Raw genomic sequence first — 17,784 nt, forward strand, 5'->3', positions numbered from 1 at the left:
CTGGCCTTTTCAGCCTAGTGCAAACCTGTGCTGCAGTCCTGTCGCCGGCCACGGCGGCGAGCGGAGGGGCGGGGAGGCCGTGCGGTGCAAGGCCGCGTCCCTGGGGCGAGACAGCCCCCGAGCGGGCGGGCCGCGGCTCTGGCCGGGCCGTGTCCCTGTGAGCACGGGGAGGGGACAGCCCTGCAACCGGCGGGCCGCGGCTCTGGCCGGGCTGTGTCCCTTTCAGCACGGGCTGGGCCAGCCCCAGAGCCGGCGGACTGCAGCTCTCGCCGGGCCGTGTCCCTGTGAGCGCGGGCCGGGGCAGCCCCGAGCCGGTGGGCAGTGGCTCCGCCGGGCCGTGTCCCGGTGAGCGCGGGCCGGGGCAGCCCCGAGCCGGCGGGCGGGGAGCGGAGCCCCGGGGGCGGTGCCGCGCCTGCGCCCCGCGCTCCGTCACCCGCGGCGCTGCTGACGCGGCGGGGGCGGCGCCGCGGCCGCCGGGACCCGCGGGGAGCGCGCTGAGGGCTCCGGGCGGCGGCTCCCGCGCCCTCCCGTCCCCGCGGCGCCGTCCTGCGAGGGGAAGCGGCGGCTCGTCGGCCGTGGTGGGGAAGGAAGGGCTCGCCGAGCCGCCGCCCGGCTGAGGGGCTGCCCGGCCGCCCAGCCCGGGCCGCGGTCGGTGGCACTCCGCTCGCAGCCTCCCGGAGCCCGCAGAGCCTCCAGCCGGCCCTCGGAAGAGCCGGGCCTTCTAGCCCAGGTGGGTGCTGAGCCACGGGGCTGAGCAGGCAGCTGGCGGGAGGGATGCGCCCCCACACCTGTTCCTATATCGTGTAACCCCTCCTTTCCACTAAATATGCAAAGAGTACCGTTTGGTTAGTTTTTTTCCTGCTGTATGATGTTTACGTTGCTGCAAACAGGAATTTTACTGCTCTGCTTTCTTTATTCGATTGTTCCTCTGTAGCACCCTTGGTCACCCAGTTTGTTCATCCTGGTGCTCTCTATTGCCTCTGCAACTCCGGCTCATTAGCGGCGCCGCTTTCTCACTGCTGCTGTCAGTTTAATAGGGATTTAAACTTAATTAAAGGTAATAGCAGGCAAAGTGCAAGCGTATCAGGTTTTATTTTTAAATACTGTTTTGAAAGTGACGCGAAGAAGTTGAGGATTGAACTGCCAACTAGCCAAATAGTTGTCATTGTTGCCTTTTTTGTTTCGCTGTGAACATCCTCTCAATGTCAGGTTTCTCTGGATGCTGCCAAATGTGTGGATCAGCAAGTGTCTTTTATGTTATACTGTGTGGGGGTTTTTTTGGTCAATATTTGATTTAAATGTATTTGCTTTCCAAATTATTGTAAGGCCCACATGGATACTTTGCTAGTAACACAATTGTTATGAGTTGGTAACTCTGAAATTTCCTAAACTTGTGAAAAGGGAAAGTGGAACATTATCTTCTTTTGCATTTTACAATTTTTTGTAGTTTTCATTACGTTTTCTATATTATATATGTAGGAACTACATCTTTCTTGAATTATTTTTAATAAAATTCATGCTTTTTGGGAAGGAAGAAATTAACAGATGTGTTTCTCTTCAGTAGTTAATGTATCACCAGTTGGATATGTCAGCAAGGTTTTATCAGACCTGACTTAAGCCAGCAAATTGTCTCACTTAAGGCAGTATAATTCATGAATATGATATTTCAATCTCAGTTTAAATTTCAGTTTAAATTGAACTGCCCAGCTTTTCATGGAGTTTTGTTCCTCAATAGATAATATTTGTGCTTAGTGTCGGCTAATTAGAAATTGTATACTCAGTATTGCAGAAAAAGAAACCATGGCAAGCATTGCTGTTGGAAAGAAAGAAGTCACTAGAGATCTAGATCACTGTGACATTCCATACTATGTTTCTGAATTTGTGGAAAGAGAACTTGGAAATGACTATGATTCCCTGGGGAAGCTAGACAGCCTGATTGAAAAGCTGTCTGAAAACAAAAAGCAGTTAGAGGAACAGGTAAGCATCTTTCTGCTTCATTTTGTTTCTTCTGAACATGCTGTAGGACTGATTGAGAATCTGAAACTAAGTGAAATGTATCAGTGGGCCTGATACACAGTGGCACTGCTCTGCACAGTGCAGTGGTTTTGTGTCTGCCTTAACACATCTCCGTCAATGCAGGTACTTACAGTTTCATCAGAAGTCCCTAAAAGAATTCAGAACGCCTTGAAGAATGCAGAAGATTCCAAAAGGTCTCTGAGTCAGCTTCTGGAGGAGGAGACTGCTCTGTCAGAGTCTATCAACAGGCACTTGCTGGAAGCTGAGCCATGGATGGAGGAGCTGGATGTGCTGATAGGTCAGGTGGAGGAGATCGAGCGACACCTGGCCTACCTCCAGTGGATTTCTCGCATAGAAGAGCTCAGGTACTTCTGAGTGCTGTGTGTGTGTTCTGAGACTGGTGACCTGGTTCATCCCCTTATTAAAATATTTCAAATTCAAGAAGGTTTTGTCTTTACTTTTCAATATCCTAATGATTCTTTTCTGTTATCATTAATGAATATTTGGCCTTGTCCTTTTGTGTTTTGTAGTGATAGCATTCAGCAATATCTGATGACCAACAATGTTCCAGAGGCAGCCAGTACTCTAGCATTCATGGCAGAGCTGGATATTAAACTTCAGGACTCGTCTTGTTCTCATCTTCTTGCTTTTGTGAGATCCACTGTTAAATTCTGGCATAAAATCCTTAAGGACAAATTGACAAGGTAACAGAGATACTGTGACCCCCTCATCTTTGTGTTGTTCTGTCAGTTGGTGTCCAAGTGTGTTTATATCTTGTGTTGCAGTGACTTTGAGGAGGTGCTGACCCAGCTCCGCTGGCCCTTTGTGGGGCCACCTCAGTCCCAGGCATTTGGCCTTGCTGCACCAGCCAACGCTCCTGAGGTGTACAGCAACCTGGAGATGCTGTTCTGTCAGCTTCTGAAACTGCAAACCTCGTATCCTTTTCAATTCTTGCAGTGTATGTTAGCAAGAATAAAAACTTAAAAATGCATGTTCTCAAAGAGAATTATTTAAAATATTTTCCTCCCTAAAGAGAGAAGATAATTTATATTTCTTTGTATTAACTTAAGAGTGTTGTGGGGATTTGGTTTTGTTTTGTTTTATTTGGGATTATTTTGGCATTTAGAAAATGCCAAGTGCTGAAGTTGTACTTTTTGTCAGTAGCAACGTTTTAACTCCAAGTCATCAGGTCCAGTGCTTTCATGGTAGCTGACAGTGTAGGTTGCATGGGGATTTGGCCTTACACTGTTTGGAACCATTACCCATGCATGTTAATGAAAAAATGGTGCTGTGTGTTTTATTAGACACAGTTAATGGTTTTCCTTTTATACCTTTCTGTGAAATAACCTTTAATCACTTTAATATGCCCCGCCCCAGAAGTTAAAAAGGAAAAACATACATGTCTTGGAAGGAGACTTTACAAAAAGGGGAGACTGCAGGAGGATTTCTGTTGTACAGCAATCACAGTCTGCCTTTGAGGTACCTCAGAGGGTACTGCTGCTCGTTCTGTCCCTGATTTTTATGAATGAAATAATTCACAAAAGATCAGTTAAAACTAAAGCTCAACTAAGCCTTTGTGTGTATGTGTGACTGTGGCTTGTGGCTGGTTTTTTTTTTTTTTTTTTAAATCACATAGTGGAAAGATGCAAGGCCATTGTGCACAATCCTGAGTTGGTAACAATTTTGGTTTGGCAGAGTGGCTCACTTAAATCCATCAGATGAAAATGGGAATTCATGTGTTGCATTTATTAATCCCAGGAGTCTTTGTCCTCCTTTAACAAATATGAATAAGTGTGGCTCTTGGACAGCCACTGTGTTTGTTTCTGACAGTGGTGGTTTGCTGGCTTCTTACAAGTTTCCTAAATCAAACAGGCTTAAGGAACATGTATTGTCATTGAATAAATAAACCCTAAAGGCCTGAGTTATATTTAATACTACATAAAGTGGAATATTTTGAGTATCTTTTATAAGGAATTGTATTGTTTTCATCGTACTGCCTTCAGTCAATAGTGTAGAACTAAGCAGTGTTCATTTTTATAAACCTATCATATTGAAATGATGATGCTGGGGTAATTCAACATTTACATCCATCCTTGACTGTCAATCTTAGAGATGAGCTGTTAACCAAACCCAAGCAATTGCCAGAAAAGTACCCTTTACCCCCTTCCCCACCAGTCATCCTTCCAATGCAAATCATGCTGAATCCTCTTCAGAAAAGATTCAAGTATCATTTCACTGGAAATAAACAAACCAATGTTCTTAACAAGGTATGGGAGAAAGTGGTTTAGCATTTCTAAATTGCTTTGTAAGCAACCTCTAGATTGCTGTGTTTAAATTGTATAGATCTCACATTTTCCAAAATAGGATTCTTCAAAACTGTGCAGCTCTTGTGCCTACCTAAGTGTGGACAGACATCAAGATAGCACTTGGAGACCTTTCAGAGACACAGGCATTTTCTCTGGGTGAGGCAATATTTTTCCCTTGCCCAGACCCTTCATAAAGCATTGTTACAATCTTAGACTGACTCCCATCTGTTCACAGGTTTTGATTAATTTCCTCTGTCTTGTTGCAAGTGGTTTTGCACTGTTCTGTATTTCTTGAGCTCAAAGGCTGTGACTTTGATTTTTGGCACTGTGTTTTGCTACCTTCATGTAACTGAAAATGTTGGCTATGAAATGTGATCAGTCTAAAGGTATTGTTAAATATTTTTTTTTAATTGGGTTGAATTTTTAAGTTGACATAAAAGAAGAGATGCTGAGTTTATCAGTTGGAAACTGACTCATTTTTTGTGTGAATTGCCTTCAAAGACTGAGGATTTTTATCTGAGAATTACCATTGGAATAGGTTTCATTGCATTTATGCCAGTGGAGCAGAGTTTAAGAGCTATTTTGTAACAGTCCTGTTGCCCAGGTCTGCTTATGATCACCATCTTGTGTAAATCTAAATGCATTTGCAATCTTGACAGATGCTACTAAAATACTGTTGTGTATGTTAGTGGGAAAGAGGTGTTTTAGATATGAACAAAATTATTTTAAAAGCAAATGGAAAATCTATGTTCAAGACATTGAATTTGCAAACAATAGGTGAACAATTATTTTAAAAATAAGAACCTATTAAGAAAATGTTACAGGGAATCTATTGTCAGGTCAGAATGATATTTCAACAGGGCATTGCTGAAATTTGGTTTGGGTTTTTTGTTTAGTAATTACTTGGATAATGCAACAAAGAAAATATCAATGTAAAATATTTAAAAGACAGCAACCTGGACAAGATTAACAGTATTTCAGAGGAGAGGCTCAGAGTTCACAATTACCTTGCCCAGCTGGGGAAGGACTGTCAAAAAAACTCAACAACCCAAGCATGATAAAATTAATGAGACAAGTGAAAATGAATACAGAGGTGAGAAACAGACACACAGAATGTGAGTTCACCTCAGCAGAAGGTTCTTTAGCTGTTGGGAGTGAGGAAACAGGAACTGCTTCCAGTTGCACTAACACTGAAAGAAGTGTTCATCAAAACCTGCAGCCCATACTTTAAAGTGTGGAAACTTGAAAACACTTAAAGGCATTAACATGTGAAATGAGAGGGTGGTAGATTCCCTACTTCTAGGGGGAAGGTGGGGCTGAGGTTAGGTACAATAACAATAAAAGCAGAGCTTTTCTCAGGAGCACATCCTTTTTGTTGTACCAAGAAATAAGGGCCACACAGGAGAACAGGAAAGAGTATATGAAGCAGAAACAAGGCTCTCATGAATGAGAAAGCAGTAGAGAAAGGGGAAATAAAAATGCAACTTTTGCTTGAGAAACACAATATTTGGTACATTTAAGACAATGAAAATCCAGAAATATTTTTCTGATAATGCTTTTATATAAATGACAGTTAAGTAAAACAGAGTAAAAAAACTTGTGTGACCTGAGATCACAAGAAGGCAGGGTAAGAGAATTGTATTATTTAGAAATTTGTCCGAAAATATTAGTAGCACTTGAATAAATGTTTGGATGCATTTAATAATTTCTTTTCTTTTTTTTAAATAAGCCTGAGTGGTATTTAACACAAGTACTTATGTGGATTGGAAATCATTCAAAGTTCCTTGATGACAAAATCCAGCCAATACTGGACAAGGCAGGATCTTCAGTCAATGCTGGGGTAAGTAATGAAACGGTTTGTAAATGTGAATATAAATATCTAAGTCAGCTTCTGATAGATATTTGGCCCGTTTCCACTGAAATGTGTATGTGATGAGACTTAGTCTAGTAGCAGTGTCTTGTGTACATGTTTGCACATGTCAGTACTTCTGTCTCTGACATTCACTTCTTTCCTTCCAAAGCTTGAATTCTCTCGTGCTCTAGTGATGCTGATTTTGGAGAAGTTGGCTGCTGACATTCCCTGCCTGTTGTATGATGACACACTCTTCTGTCACCTCGTGGATGAGGTCCTTCTGTTTGAGAGAGAGTTATACAGTGTCCATGGTTATCTCAGCAGCCTTCCCAGCTGCATGCATATTCTGTCAGAAGAATCCTGCTTCCAGAGGTGGCTGACAGTGGAAAAAAAATGTAAGACTTCCAGTGCATTTTGTTGGCCTTTATATTGCACAGTCAGAAAGTATGTGTCTACTTACACAGCTACCCTTCTTAAATAGAATAAGTCACTTGGGCAGGGCTACTGCCAAAAACATATGTATTTTTATGCTCTGTAATTATTCTGAGTAAAAATTGATTAGGTTTCAACAGTGCCTCTGTATTTTGAGGGACTCTTGTCCCTGAGCTGTATGCAATCAATTAGGCTTATTTTTAGACAAATGTTATGTGTATGCAGACTGAGAGGGACTTCAAATTGAAATAAGGACAAGGTATTAGTTTTTGAGAAATGAAGAAGAAATATATTGGAAAAGAGCAAGCCAACAATAAAAAAACAAAAACCAACCCCCCCAATCAATTCTGGCATTTAACTCTGTTAACAGCATTGCAAATGCAGATAGATTGAAGCTGGTTTTGTATGAAATTAGTTGTCAGTAATTTTTATAAACTGAAAATGCAAAATTTAACTTACTAGAGATAAGGCTTTCATGTTGGTATACTTTAGAGGGGATTTGTTAGATTTTTTTTTAATTAAAAACTTAACTTATAGGTTTTCTGCATTTCAGTTGCTCTTCAGAAAATGGACTCTATGCTTTCATCAGAGGCTGCATGGGTATCACAGTACAAAGATATCACTGATGTAGATGAAATGAAAGTTCCAGACTGTGCTGAAACTTTTATGACTCTCTTGTTAGTTATAACAGGTAATTATATCTATGGGCATTGCTCTTATTTGTAATGAACAGTAAAAAACCTTCAACTAACAGATTTCTTAACTAGTTTACTAAATGTTCATTGTCAGCAGTAGTCACCAAATAAACTTGCAAAGCTGTGATATTTGCAGTTTAATGAAAACTTCCTGTTCGTTTTGTATTTTGGACTAACTCATGCATGAGTAATCTTGACCTAGTGACATGTTTGCAAAGTAAGAATTATAAATATATGTTTGATATTAACCATATTCTCTCATAGTTGGCAGAATATAATTTGTTGCAATTCACTAATAAATTCTAATTGTCCTTTTGAATCTGTGTCAATTCAGAAGCTATTAAGTAACTTCTCTTTTTTTTGCAACAGTACATAAGAGCGAGTTTGTTTTCAGGAGACCATTGCATCTTCAATGGCTTTGTCCTTCTCTGTGTGAGGATGCTTTAGGGGCCACGCTGGAGGGTGTGGTGTTATCACACATTGCCTCAAGTGTTAGAGTACAAACTGCTTGTGGAATCAGGAGGGGGAAGAAAGTCTGCATGTTTAGCTTTTGCATGGGCAGTTTCCCTGAAAACATTGAAATATTGGCTGGTTTAAATACTGACAGCTAAATACTGACTCTGTGATGTTCTCATAGGCATGAGGTGATGCATGTATGCACCTGATGCCTGTAATGTTTCTTTTTGAAAACTTTTATTTAGTGTTGGAAAGCCTAAAACCATTTTATTCATGTCTTTCCAGACAGATATAAGAATCTTCCAACAGCTTCCAGAAAACTCCAGTTCCTGGGCCTACAGAAGGAGTTGGTTGATGATTTCAGGATACGATTAACTCAAGTGATGAAGGAGGAGACAAGAGCTTCCTTAGGATTCCGATACTGTGCAATCCTTAATGCTGTTAACTACATAGCAACAGTGCTGGCAGACTGGGCTGACAATGTAGTAAGTAAATATTCTTCTTTAGGAAAAAAAAATACTTTAAAATGGACTTGAGATGTTTGTTTTGTAACAAACATTTTATTTTCAGCGCTTTTTGGGTGTATTCAGGAGAATTAATTACTGAAAAAGTAGAATGAGATATAAATTTGGATTTAGTAAAAGATGTATAAGTAAGGACAGGTTACTGTTTGAAGCCTAAGCTGCCAATTATAAACTTTCTAGGGAAATGCAGAGAGAGCTTGAGAAATGAAATAATCTGAAAAAAACCTAGTCTCTTTTACATGCTTTTTATTGTAAAAAAAAAAGAATTGATTTTGAAGATCTCAGCACCAGAGCAGCAGCCTTTGCCTGGTGCTTGAACTCCTCCCATGGCAGGAGAGCTTAGACAGATCCATGTGTGTGTCTGTGTTGCAGCACAGTTCAGGTGTGGCCCAGAAAGGCCACTCACTGATCACTGGGAATTAGTGACTGCTGTACAACAGCCTGGTGGCAGCACGGCCTGGTGAGGAATTGCAGCTTTGCTGCAGCTGTTGCTGAAGGTCAAAAATCCTTTTACACATGGAGTGTGCAGAATAAGGCATTGTGTGGGCTGTGGGCTGCCTCCAAACTCTTGCTGTCTTCACAGGAACCTGTGGCTCTAGCAGGGGATAATCTTGACTTGATAGGACAGCAGCCTTCATGTTGTTTAGCTGCATCTACTAGTGTCTTGATCTGCTTAAAAGCAAAACCAACAAGCTGTTGCCACAATGAACTCAATAAACTAAATTTATTTTCTTGCTGTTGTCAGCACAGTAAATTTATGATTCAATGAATAATCATTGCTAAAAAAATTACAATTAAAGTTTACTTTTGCAAATCTTAAAGAGGCCAAGGTAGGGTATTTTAAAAGCATGCTGCTGTCAATCTTAAAATATCTTTTCAATATTTCTTTAGATCTCTTCCCTTTACCTGTCTGATGTTGTATCTGAAACCTGTATCAGTTCCATCACTAGGATTAAACCACCATGTTTTGTTTTTCACTAAATCAGGACCACAGGGAAAGATAAGAAAGTGTTTTTAAAATCTTAAATTTTTAACTTTATAAATGTGCCAGAGGCAAGTGTTTTCTACAACAGTGTCTAACAAAGTACCAATGAAAAGTTCAAGGAGTAAGATTATTTTCTGTGCTGTTCCTCTCTGGTTTTGTTTGCCTAGTTCTTCTTGCAGCTGCAGCAGGCCGAGCTAGAGGTCCGTGCAGAAAGTGACACCATGAGCCAGCTGCAGCTGGGCCAGCTGGCGTCCATGGAGAGCTCTGTCTTTGATGACATGATCAACCTCCTGGAGCGCCTCAAGCACGACATGCTGGCACGACAAGTCGATCATGTCTTCAGAGAGGTCAAAGATGCTGCAAAGCTCTACAAAAAAGAGAGGTGATTCTGTTTATTTAATCTCTTTGCATATTACAGGATTATTTCCTGTTAAAAATATTGAGGTAAGTAAAGGCAAGAATAGATAATAGGCGGTATTTGTTTTTTCTGGAGTAGGAAAGTTGCAGGGTAATAAGTTGTGTAAAATTCTCTTTATTCTTACCTGGGGACAATTGTCATGCTATGTTTTCTAAAGTAGTTCCACAATTACTACATGTATTAGTTTAAAATCCTAGGAAAGATTCTGGATAGTTCTAGTTTTCTGTTTTGAGCAGGAATTATTTTCTTCATAGTGGTATTGAAGATATTATGCAAAATGGCCTGTCATGGCGGTTCTGTCTTCACAGACTCCTAGGGCTTCTTGAATATTTTCTTCTGAGTAGAATTTCTGAAGTATTTCATAAAAGGAATAGAACTCAATGATTTTCAGATTAGATGGGGTTCCCTAGAATGACATGTTCAGAGATTTATAACTAAAGCATGAGTTTAATATTAAATGAAATTCAAACACAGCATTAGACTGATAACTTTTAGATTAGAAATGGGAAAGGATTGTCTCTGAAACATTGTAAATGGGTAAGATTTTTCTTTAAAGGGTAATTTGAAGTTCAGTTGTTGTAACATGAATAATTTCACTCTAATGACTGCAGTGCAATGGTTTCTTTAGGTGGTTGTCCTTACCCTCTCAAGCAGAGCAAGCAGTGATGTCCCTGTCGAGCACGGCGTGCCCGATGCTGCAGACGCTGCGAGACCGTTTGCTGCAGCTGGAGCAGCAGCTCTGCCACTCACTGTTCAAAATCTTCTGGCAAATGCTCGCAGAGAAAGTGGATCTGCACATCTATCAGGAGGTGGGTATCAGAGTGACCTGTGCAGTGCCAGGTGGGTGTCAGTGCCTGGCTCCAACAGCAGATGCTCCTCTTTGTGTTTGCAGATCATTATGGCAAATCATTTCAATGAAGGAGGAGCAGCACAACTCCACTTCGACATGAGTCGGAATTTGTTCCCCCTGTTTTCACATTACTGCAAGAGGCCAGAAAACTACTTCAAGCAGTAAGTAGGCAAACTTGTGATCTACTGGTATTTCAGAAGTGAATGTCCAGAGAAATGAAAGTGTTCTACTTAAAACCAAGATTTTTTTTCAGTGAGTTTTGATCCACACTTTAAAAGTGTGGATCGTTTATGTGTGTGATGTTTTCAACTAGGAAAGTTGATTCTGCAGCATGCCACAGACTGTGGCATGTGTCTTGGAGTATTTTGTGCAGTCAGGATGTCTAAATAAAATTATGGAAGGAATATTAAGTAGCACAAACCTCTGATTCTGGGGCCAAAGAAACTAGTGAAAGATACAGTTACAACACAACAAACTATTGTAAGAAGGACCACTTTAAACTATTTTCCTCAGGATTGCCTTGTGAGGCAGGCTAGTTGCTGTCAGGGATGAGAAACTGCTACTTTATTTCTGGTTAGTCTATTTCACTAGCCCAGAGTCTCCTCAATAGACCAACATCAAAATCCTCAGCTGATTGAGGCTGAAATCTGAATATTTTTAAACCAACATGGAGCATGGAAGGGCTTTTTGTTACACTTAAATTTGTGCTGCTTACATTAATCCATGTAACTTTTCCTCTAGCATAAAAGAAGCCTGCATTATCCTGAACCTGAATATTGGCTCTGCCTTGCTTCTGAAGGATGTCCTGCAGTCAGCTTCAGAAAATGAACCATTAAAGCCCAGCCAGCCATCTGCAACAGCAGCACTAAATGAACTTGGAGTTTACAAACTGGCTCAAAGGGATGTTGAGATTCTTCTCAGTTTGAGAGCTAACTGGCCAAATACAGGAAAATAAAGACTTCAAAAATGGTTAATAACGTGGTCTACATTACATATTCCAAGCAAAAATCTTATAATATACTTATTTCTTTCATTTCTTATGCTGATTGTTTCAATTAAATCTTATGCCTTATTCTATACAGTTCAAAGAAAAAATTCAAGATGCTACTGACTTGGTGTTGAATTGTGCTGATCTTATTTTCCATGGCCACCTTGCCATTGCATTTGGAAGCTAAAACTGTTCATCTCTAATGAATAGTCTGCCATGTCTGCATCATTCTAAGGACAGAGTATTTACAGTGTAAATGCAGTTTTGTACAACGTGGGCTAATGTTCTCTGTGAACTGGTCTGTCTTGAGTTAAACACAGATGTTTTAGATCTCCAAATTCCAGATAATGGATGTTCTGTATTAAAATGTAGATAATCAATGCAGAAGGAAGGAATATGTCACTGCTTTCTTCATACAAATTAGGAGATAGTCTTTTACAGAAAAAACAATCTCCTAATTTTTAAACAAAAGTCCTAATATTTAAACAAAAGTTTCTCCTTATAAATTGCATACTGTGTGCAAAGTTTGAAAAAACCAATTGGAAGTGCTACCTGCATTTACTTGTGGACATTTGTCATAACTTGTTGAAGTTGTTTTTTCCTTAAAAATACCCAAAAACCAAAATGCAGCACAAGCCCAAAAACCAACTTTATTTTATTCAGTGCTAATGAGCCAACAGGTAACAATCCTTTACTGTAAACTATGACCTGAAGGAGGAAACTCCAAAATACTATTTCATTTGCAAAAGAGATCTCTCCTTTTTTTTTAACCATCTAATTATATTAAGAACAGCAATTCTTAACTATATTCCTCTCCAGTGCCTGCTGGACATGCACATGTTCTTGTCACTTGTCCTCTTCAGCTGATTGCTCCACTGAAGGGCAGGGAAGATGAGAAAAAGAGAAAAGAGAATATTGCTTAAAATCAACTCTTCACAGCTGACAAAACAGAAGAAAAAGTGGGGAAGATGCCTGTTTTTAATATATATAGCAGACCACTGCTGAAACTAATACACAGACCAGCTTTCCAGCATCTTTTTCTTCCTAAGACAGAAAAAGAAAATCTCTAGTTAGATAATGAGGATAATTAGTTCCTTACCTTTCAGCAATTGCAACAGTTACTAAAACATTGCTCCTAGAACCATACCTTGACTGTGAGAAATTATTTGAAATCTGAACCTATTTCATCTCCAGCTGTGCTACCATCCCTGACAAAGAAGACAACAGGCTCTCGCTGTTCCACATTTCTAGATCAGTATTTTAACCCTGGGCTGCCTGATGACTTCACTCTGACCTGAGGGGTGGGTACTGTGAGAGGATCCTGAAACTGAGGGTGGAGGGCATGGAGTTTGGTTCACCTTACAGCAAGGCAAGGTCAGGCACTAACTGACCTCTTTTTTAATCTTGCAATGCAAAGTGACACAGTCGAGCTTAAACTAGCAATTAAATTATCTGTTAATTATGTAAGCTTTGTAAATAAAAAATAAATCTCAAAATATCTCATATGCATATTCCCCCCCCCCCCAAAAAAAAACCCAGAAACCGACACCACAATTTCAATTAAACTTACATTCCTTCCTTGAACTCATCCAGTGTGATCTCCACATCGTCTTCTAGCTCCAAATCCTCAGTGCTCAGTCCCAAAGTTTTAAGGGCTAAAGTTAACAAAAGAGAATTTCTTGTGCAAGTTTTTGGAAAGACAAATTTAAATTTAAAGGTGCCTAGATCTAACAGAAGGTAAATGTGTGTAACATAACAACATGTAACTTTAACGCAGGAAACCTAACCACATGTAACCTTTTTCAACTTTCCAAGTTCCAGGTTGTGTGGGCAGCTGTGTGGATAATTTTGAAGTACACAGATAGGTAACTTTGAGGCTATTTTAACAGTTCTGTGCAAGGGAGCAGTTTGTGTGGCCGGGAGCAGGCGGACGCACCTTCCCTGTACTGCGCGGGCCGGATGGAGCCCTGGCCCAGGACATCCAGCAGGCCGAACATGGCCTCCACGTTGGCCTCGTCCATGAGGAACGGGTACTCGCCCTCGGCTCGCCTGCCAGCCTTCACCCGCTCCAGCACCTGGATCAGGAACTCTCGCGGCCGCTCTGCAAGGAGGTCAGAGTGCCCGCGGGCACCGGGCCTCAGCCGGGGCGCGGAGGCCGCGCAGCCCCGCCGCCCCCGCTGCCCCCGCTGCCGGCGAGGCCGGGCCTGCGCGCACCGGGCCGGTGGAAGAGCAGCAGCGCTCCGAGGCGGTGCAGCAGCTCGGGCAGCCGGTGCCGCCGCAGGTACTCGCGGCTCTCCTCCTCGCCCGCCGCCATCCCGCGCTGCCGGGGCGGCGTGAGGGGAGCAGCGGCGGGAGCCGGGCGGGCACGGGCGGGAGGAGGGCGAGCAGAGGAGCCCGAGGCGGCGGCTCCGGGCTCGGGACGCTCCGCGGGGGCAGCGGGAAGGGAAGGAAGAACTGACTGACTTTCCTGGAAGTCGTCACGGTAGCACCGGAACAGCCACGCCTCGCTCCCCGCTGGGTCCCGGCTCTGCCTTGGTTCGTGGGGAAAGCGAATCACCCGCGGTCGGTCCTTGGTAACACGAATGCGGTTGCTGAGGGCCTGTTAGTCCGGAGGAGACTCATGGTATCCCCCTCAATGCATGTAAATGTCCCAAAGGGCCGTGCCAAGAAGATGTGTCAGACTCTTTTCAATGGTGCCAGCGAAAGGACGGGTAGCATTGGCCATAAATGAAACACAAGAAGTTCCACCTCAGCATGAGGAAGAACTTCCTTACGCTGAGGGCGGCAGAGCACTGGAACAGGCTGCCCAGGGCGGTGGCGGAGTCTCCCTCTCCGGAGACATTCCGGACCCGCCGGGATGTGCTCCGGTGTCACCGGCGGCAGTGACCGTGCCCGGGCAGCGGGGCAGGCCGGTGACTTCCAGGGCTCCCTCCCAACCCCAAGGGTTCTGTGATTCTGTGCTCTCACCTCCAGCCACGTCTCCTTCCACCGGCGGTTCCACCTTCCTCACCTCCCGCCGTTCCCAGGGCACAGCCCTGGCACAGCCCCGGTTCATCCCGTCCTGTGGGGGGCTGCCAGGATGTTCCCGGTGTTCTACACCCCTACGAGGGGCAAAACCAGTGGCCAGCAACTGAGAGTAAGAGAGGTTACATTTTAAAACCATTATTAAGTCTTGCAACATAACCTGTGCAAAACTGAAGAGACATCAAAGAAGCTTTTGACTGTACTACCCACTGCTAATAGGACAACCATAATCAAGTAAACCATCCCACTAAAAACAAAACAAAACAAAACAAAAAAAAAACCCTAAGGAAATCTACAACAATATAGCTATTGGCCATCAAATAAAATCAGACAATGATAAATGAGCATATAGTAAAGCAGAATAGTATTCCTGTGAAAAATCTAGTGCTAAATATAGTTAACTATTTGCCAAAACTAAAATATCACAAGACATTAATAGAATTCACTTAATTTTTTCTTAGATAAAGTGGGAGAAAGGCAGCATCCAAAGCTGCAGAGATTGTACAGCCATGTGCTGTCTGTATTCTCTGTTATTTTAAACTGACTATGCTACCTGCTTTTAGTCTCAATTAGGGCTAGAGGAACTGTAGGTTTGTAGCAGTTGCCTCTTATGAGAGTTGCCAGGCAGTGATGGAAACCTCCTTCTCCTGAGTAAAACATTACTCAATCCATTCCTGCATTTGTCTTTCTATGCCTTTCTGCAGAGTTTGCAAAGCATTAGCAAAAATTTTTCCAAAAAAAAGAGCCATAGCAGGAAGTGTAGATTGAAATGTGGAGAAGTACAAACAGGAGAAGAGCTGGAGCAGAGGAGAAATAAAGATGTGGAAAATACATTCTTGAAGATGAGAACCTAAGGAGAGGAAGACTGACAGGAAAAGAAGGAGCAAGTGAAATACTGGTAGATAGGTCAGTCAGTGTTTGGGTGAAGGAAACCCAGCATCTGGCAAAGGATGTTTCTCCTTTAGTAGTCAACAAAGATAAACAGCAGGAAATACATGTTAAGGCTAAAACTTTAAGAATAAGCACAGGAATTATGGATTTAAGTGTGTCTCCCTGAGGAATGGTTAAAAAAAAAACACTAAATAGAGCAAATCCCAATTTGATTTACAACTAGAAATGTATTTTTTAAAATTCTATTTCACTACTAGGGGAGCACAATTTATTTACTTGAAAAAATATTCTGATGAAGAATCATGTATTTATTATTTACATAATAAATTATTATCCTCAGTTCATATAATGTTAGTACCAGCTATATATATGGATCCTAAAGTATGATATTTCAGGATAATTTGCAAGGAGCTCCCATGGGCTATTGTAAGGTAAATTGAACTTCTGGTGGCTGAGAAAAACAGGATTTGACACACACCTGAAAGTATTCTGGGTCCATTATAGAAGTGCTGCTAAATAATTTTTAATAAAGAACTAAAGGACCAAATTATTTTCATCTGTTTAAAGCACCCTGGTTATATAAATTAGATTTCTTTAAAAGGCTTAATACCTGTTGTGATAGAAGCTGAGCCTTCTACAGAATATCACTAGTAATTTAAGCCTTTTATCTAATTTAATGGGGCTAAATAGACTACAATGAGCCTTTAAGAGTTGTAATGAAGAGAAACAGGGCTGCAGGTCAGATGTGCAGCTGGTTCCAGACAACCATTTGTCCTGTAGGATAAAACAGACAGATGGATGTGTTCTTTCAAATGGGAGTGTCAGAAGACTGAAATCTTGGGCTATGGGAAAAGACAGGAGCAACACGGGCTGGGAAGGATCCCTGGATGTGCCACAGGCCTCCTGTGCACAGCTGCTGAGAGCAGCTCCTTGAGGGCTTTGCTTCCCTCTGCTCCCTGGCATTGGGAAGCGCTCAGCTGGGAGCACAGGGGGAGCTGGAGGGATTGGTGCTGCCATTGCTGTGGCTGCTTTGGCAGAGCTCCACTGCAGCTTCCCTCTGGGTGCCCCCAGGGATTCCAAAATACAGGTGAGCTCCTCATCAGGGGAGTTTTATATTGTACATTTACAGAGGAAAGTGCTCAGCTACAGAAATATTGAGCTTCTGAGTATTGGTTATCCCAACACCCAGAACTGCTTTTTTTGTTGTTTTTACTGTAGAGTACAGCAGAATAATTAAGTTGAAATTGTCCTCTGGAGATCATGTGGTCAACTCCCTTTCCTCTTCAAACTGGGTTAATTTCCAAAACCAGCTCAAGTTGTTCACAGCCTTGTCAAGTTTTTACTGTCTCCAGAATGGAGACTCCCCAACACCATTTGTTCGGTGTTCCAGTGCTCAGCTGCACAGGGATGGTACCAGCCTGGATCCTTGGACCAAGCCCAGCTTTTCCCACAGAGATGCAGGATAAGCAGTCCTTCACTGAGACATCCTGGGGACAGCACCTCACTGCCCAAACTGTGCCCAAAGCTCTGAGCACAGACCTGTCCAGTTAAGAACTGAAGCCAAGGTAGCAATGAGTGCACCTCTGTCACCTCCCTGTCCTCACATGTACTGGGGCCCACACTTTACTTTTCCTTCCATGTTAATGTACTGGAAGTGTCCTTCACATCCCTCCCTAATTCCAGCTCCAGTTGAGCTTTGGGTTTTCCTGTTTCTGTTTCAGCATGCCTGGGCAGTGTTTATTCCTCCAGGGTAGTCCACCCCTGCTTCCACAGTCTGTGTCCTTGCCTTTTGCCTCTGGCTTTGTCAGGAGCTCTCCATTCAGCCATGCTGTCTTTCTCCTGTGTCTGCTCAGCTCCCTGCAGGTCAGACTGGACTGTTCCTGTGCTGCAGCTGGCTCTCCTGGGCCCTTTAGGTCAGTCTCCTGCAGGATTCTGCCAACAAAATGTCTGCAGGAGACAAAGTCTGCTCTCCTGAATTCCAGGACTGCAGTTCAACTGTTTATCTTCCTCACTTCCCTCAGAACTGCAAGCTTTGCCACACTGCAGTCGCTGCTGCCAAGGCTGCCAGCAGTGTCAGTGCTCCCAGCAGCCCTTCCCCATGTGTGAGCAGCATGTCTAGCAAAGCCCCACTCGCCTTGTTGAGCCCTTCTGTCAAAAACCTGTCCTTGATGTACTGCAGGAGTAGCTGGATCACCACTTGTGCCATCCCAGTCCTCTCCACAAGAACAAGAGCCCACAGTCATCAGTCTAAGCTGTGAATGTTGGCTTTTCTTTTCCTTTCTCCCAGTCAGCTGCAAAATAAAGGTGAAACCTGCCATCAGAAATCATGTACTGGGAAAAATAAATC

General features: G+C 42.7%; 2 protein-coding genes across 2 annotated transcripts; one reads left to right on the forward strand and one right to left on the reverse strand.

Moving 5' to 3' along the window:
* Positions 1 to 620: 620 nt before the first annotated feature.
* On the forward strand, positions 621 to 11,574 carry RINT1 (RAD50 interactor 1). The gene is made up of 14 exons (XM_054277862.1): positions 621 to 730; positions 1,782 to 1,977; positions 2,140 to 2,381; positions 2,547 to 2,720; positions 2,802 to 2,951; positions 4,127 to 4,283; positions 6,052 to 6,162; positions 6,344 to 6,569; positions 7,160 to 7,297; positions 8,043 to 8,242; positions 9,434 to 9,648; positions 10,313 to 10,493; positions 10,577 to 10,695; positions 11,276 to 11,574. The coding sequence occupies exons 2-14, from the start codon at positions 1,801 to 1,803 to the stop codon at positions 11,487 to 11,489; spliced, it is 2,304 nt and encodes a 767-aa protein (XP_054133837.1). The 5' UTR covers positions 621 to 730; positions 1,782 to 1,800; the 3' UTR covers positions 11,490 to 11,574.
* A 584-nt stretch (positions 11,575 to 12,158) lies between these two features.
* EFCAB10 (EF-hand calcium binding domain 10) lies at positions 12,159 to 13,888 on the reverse strand. Its single transcript, XM_054277874.1, has 4 exons — positions 13,737 to 13,888; positions 13,459 to 13,623; positions 13,093 to 13,177; positions 12,159 to 12,566 (listed from the first exon to the last, which is right to left on the reverse strand). The coding sequence occupies exons 1-4, from the start codon at positions 13,834 to 13,836 to the stop codon at positions 12,530 to 12,532; spliced, it is 387 nt and encodes a 128-aa protein (XP_054133849.1). The 5' UTR covers positions 13,837 to 13,888; the 3' UTR covers positions 12,159 to 12,529.
* Positions 13,889 to 17,784: the final 3,896 nt, after the last annotated feature.

The sequence above is a fragment of the Melozone crissalis genome, unplaced genomic scaffold (assembly GCF_028551555.1).
Source record: "Melozone crissalis strain CALT ecotype California unplaced genomic scaffold, PUWL_Pcris_2 ptg000004l_1, whole genome shotgun sequence".
NCBI lineage: Eukaryota > Metazoa > Chordata > Aves > Passeriformes > Passerellidae > Melozone > Melozone crissalis.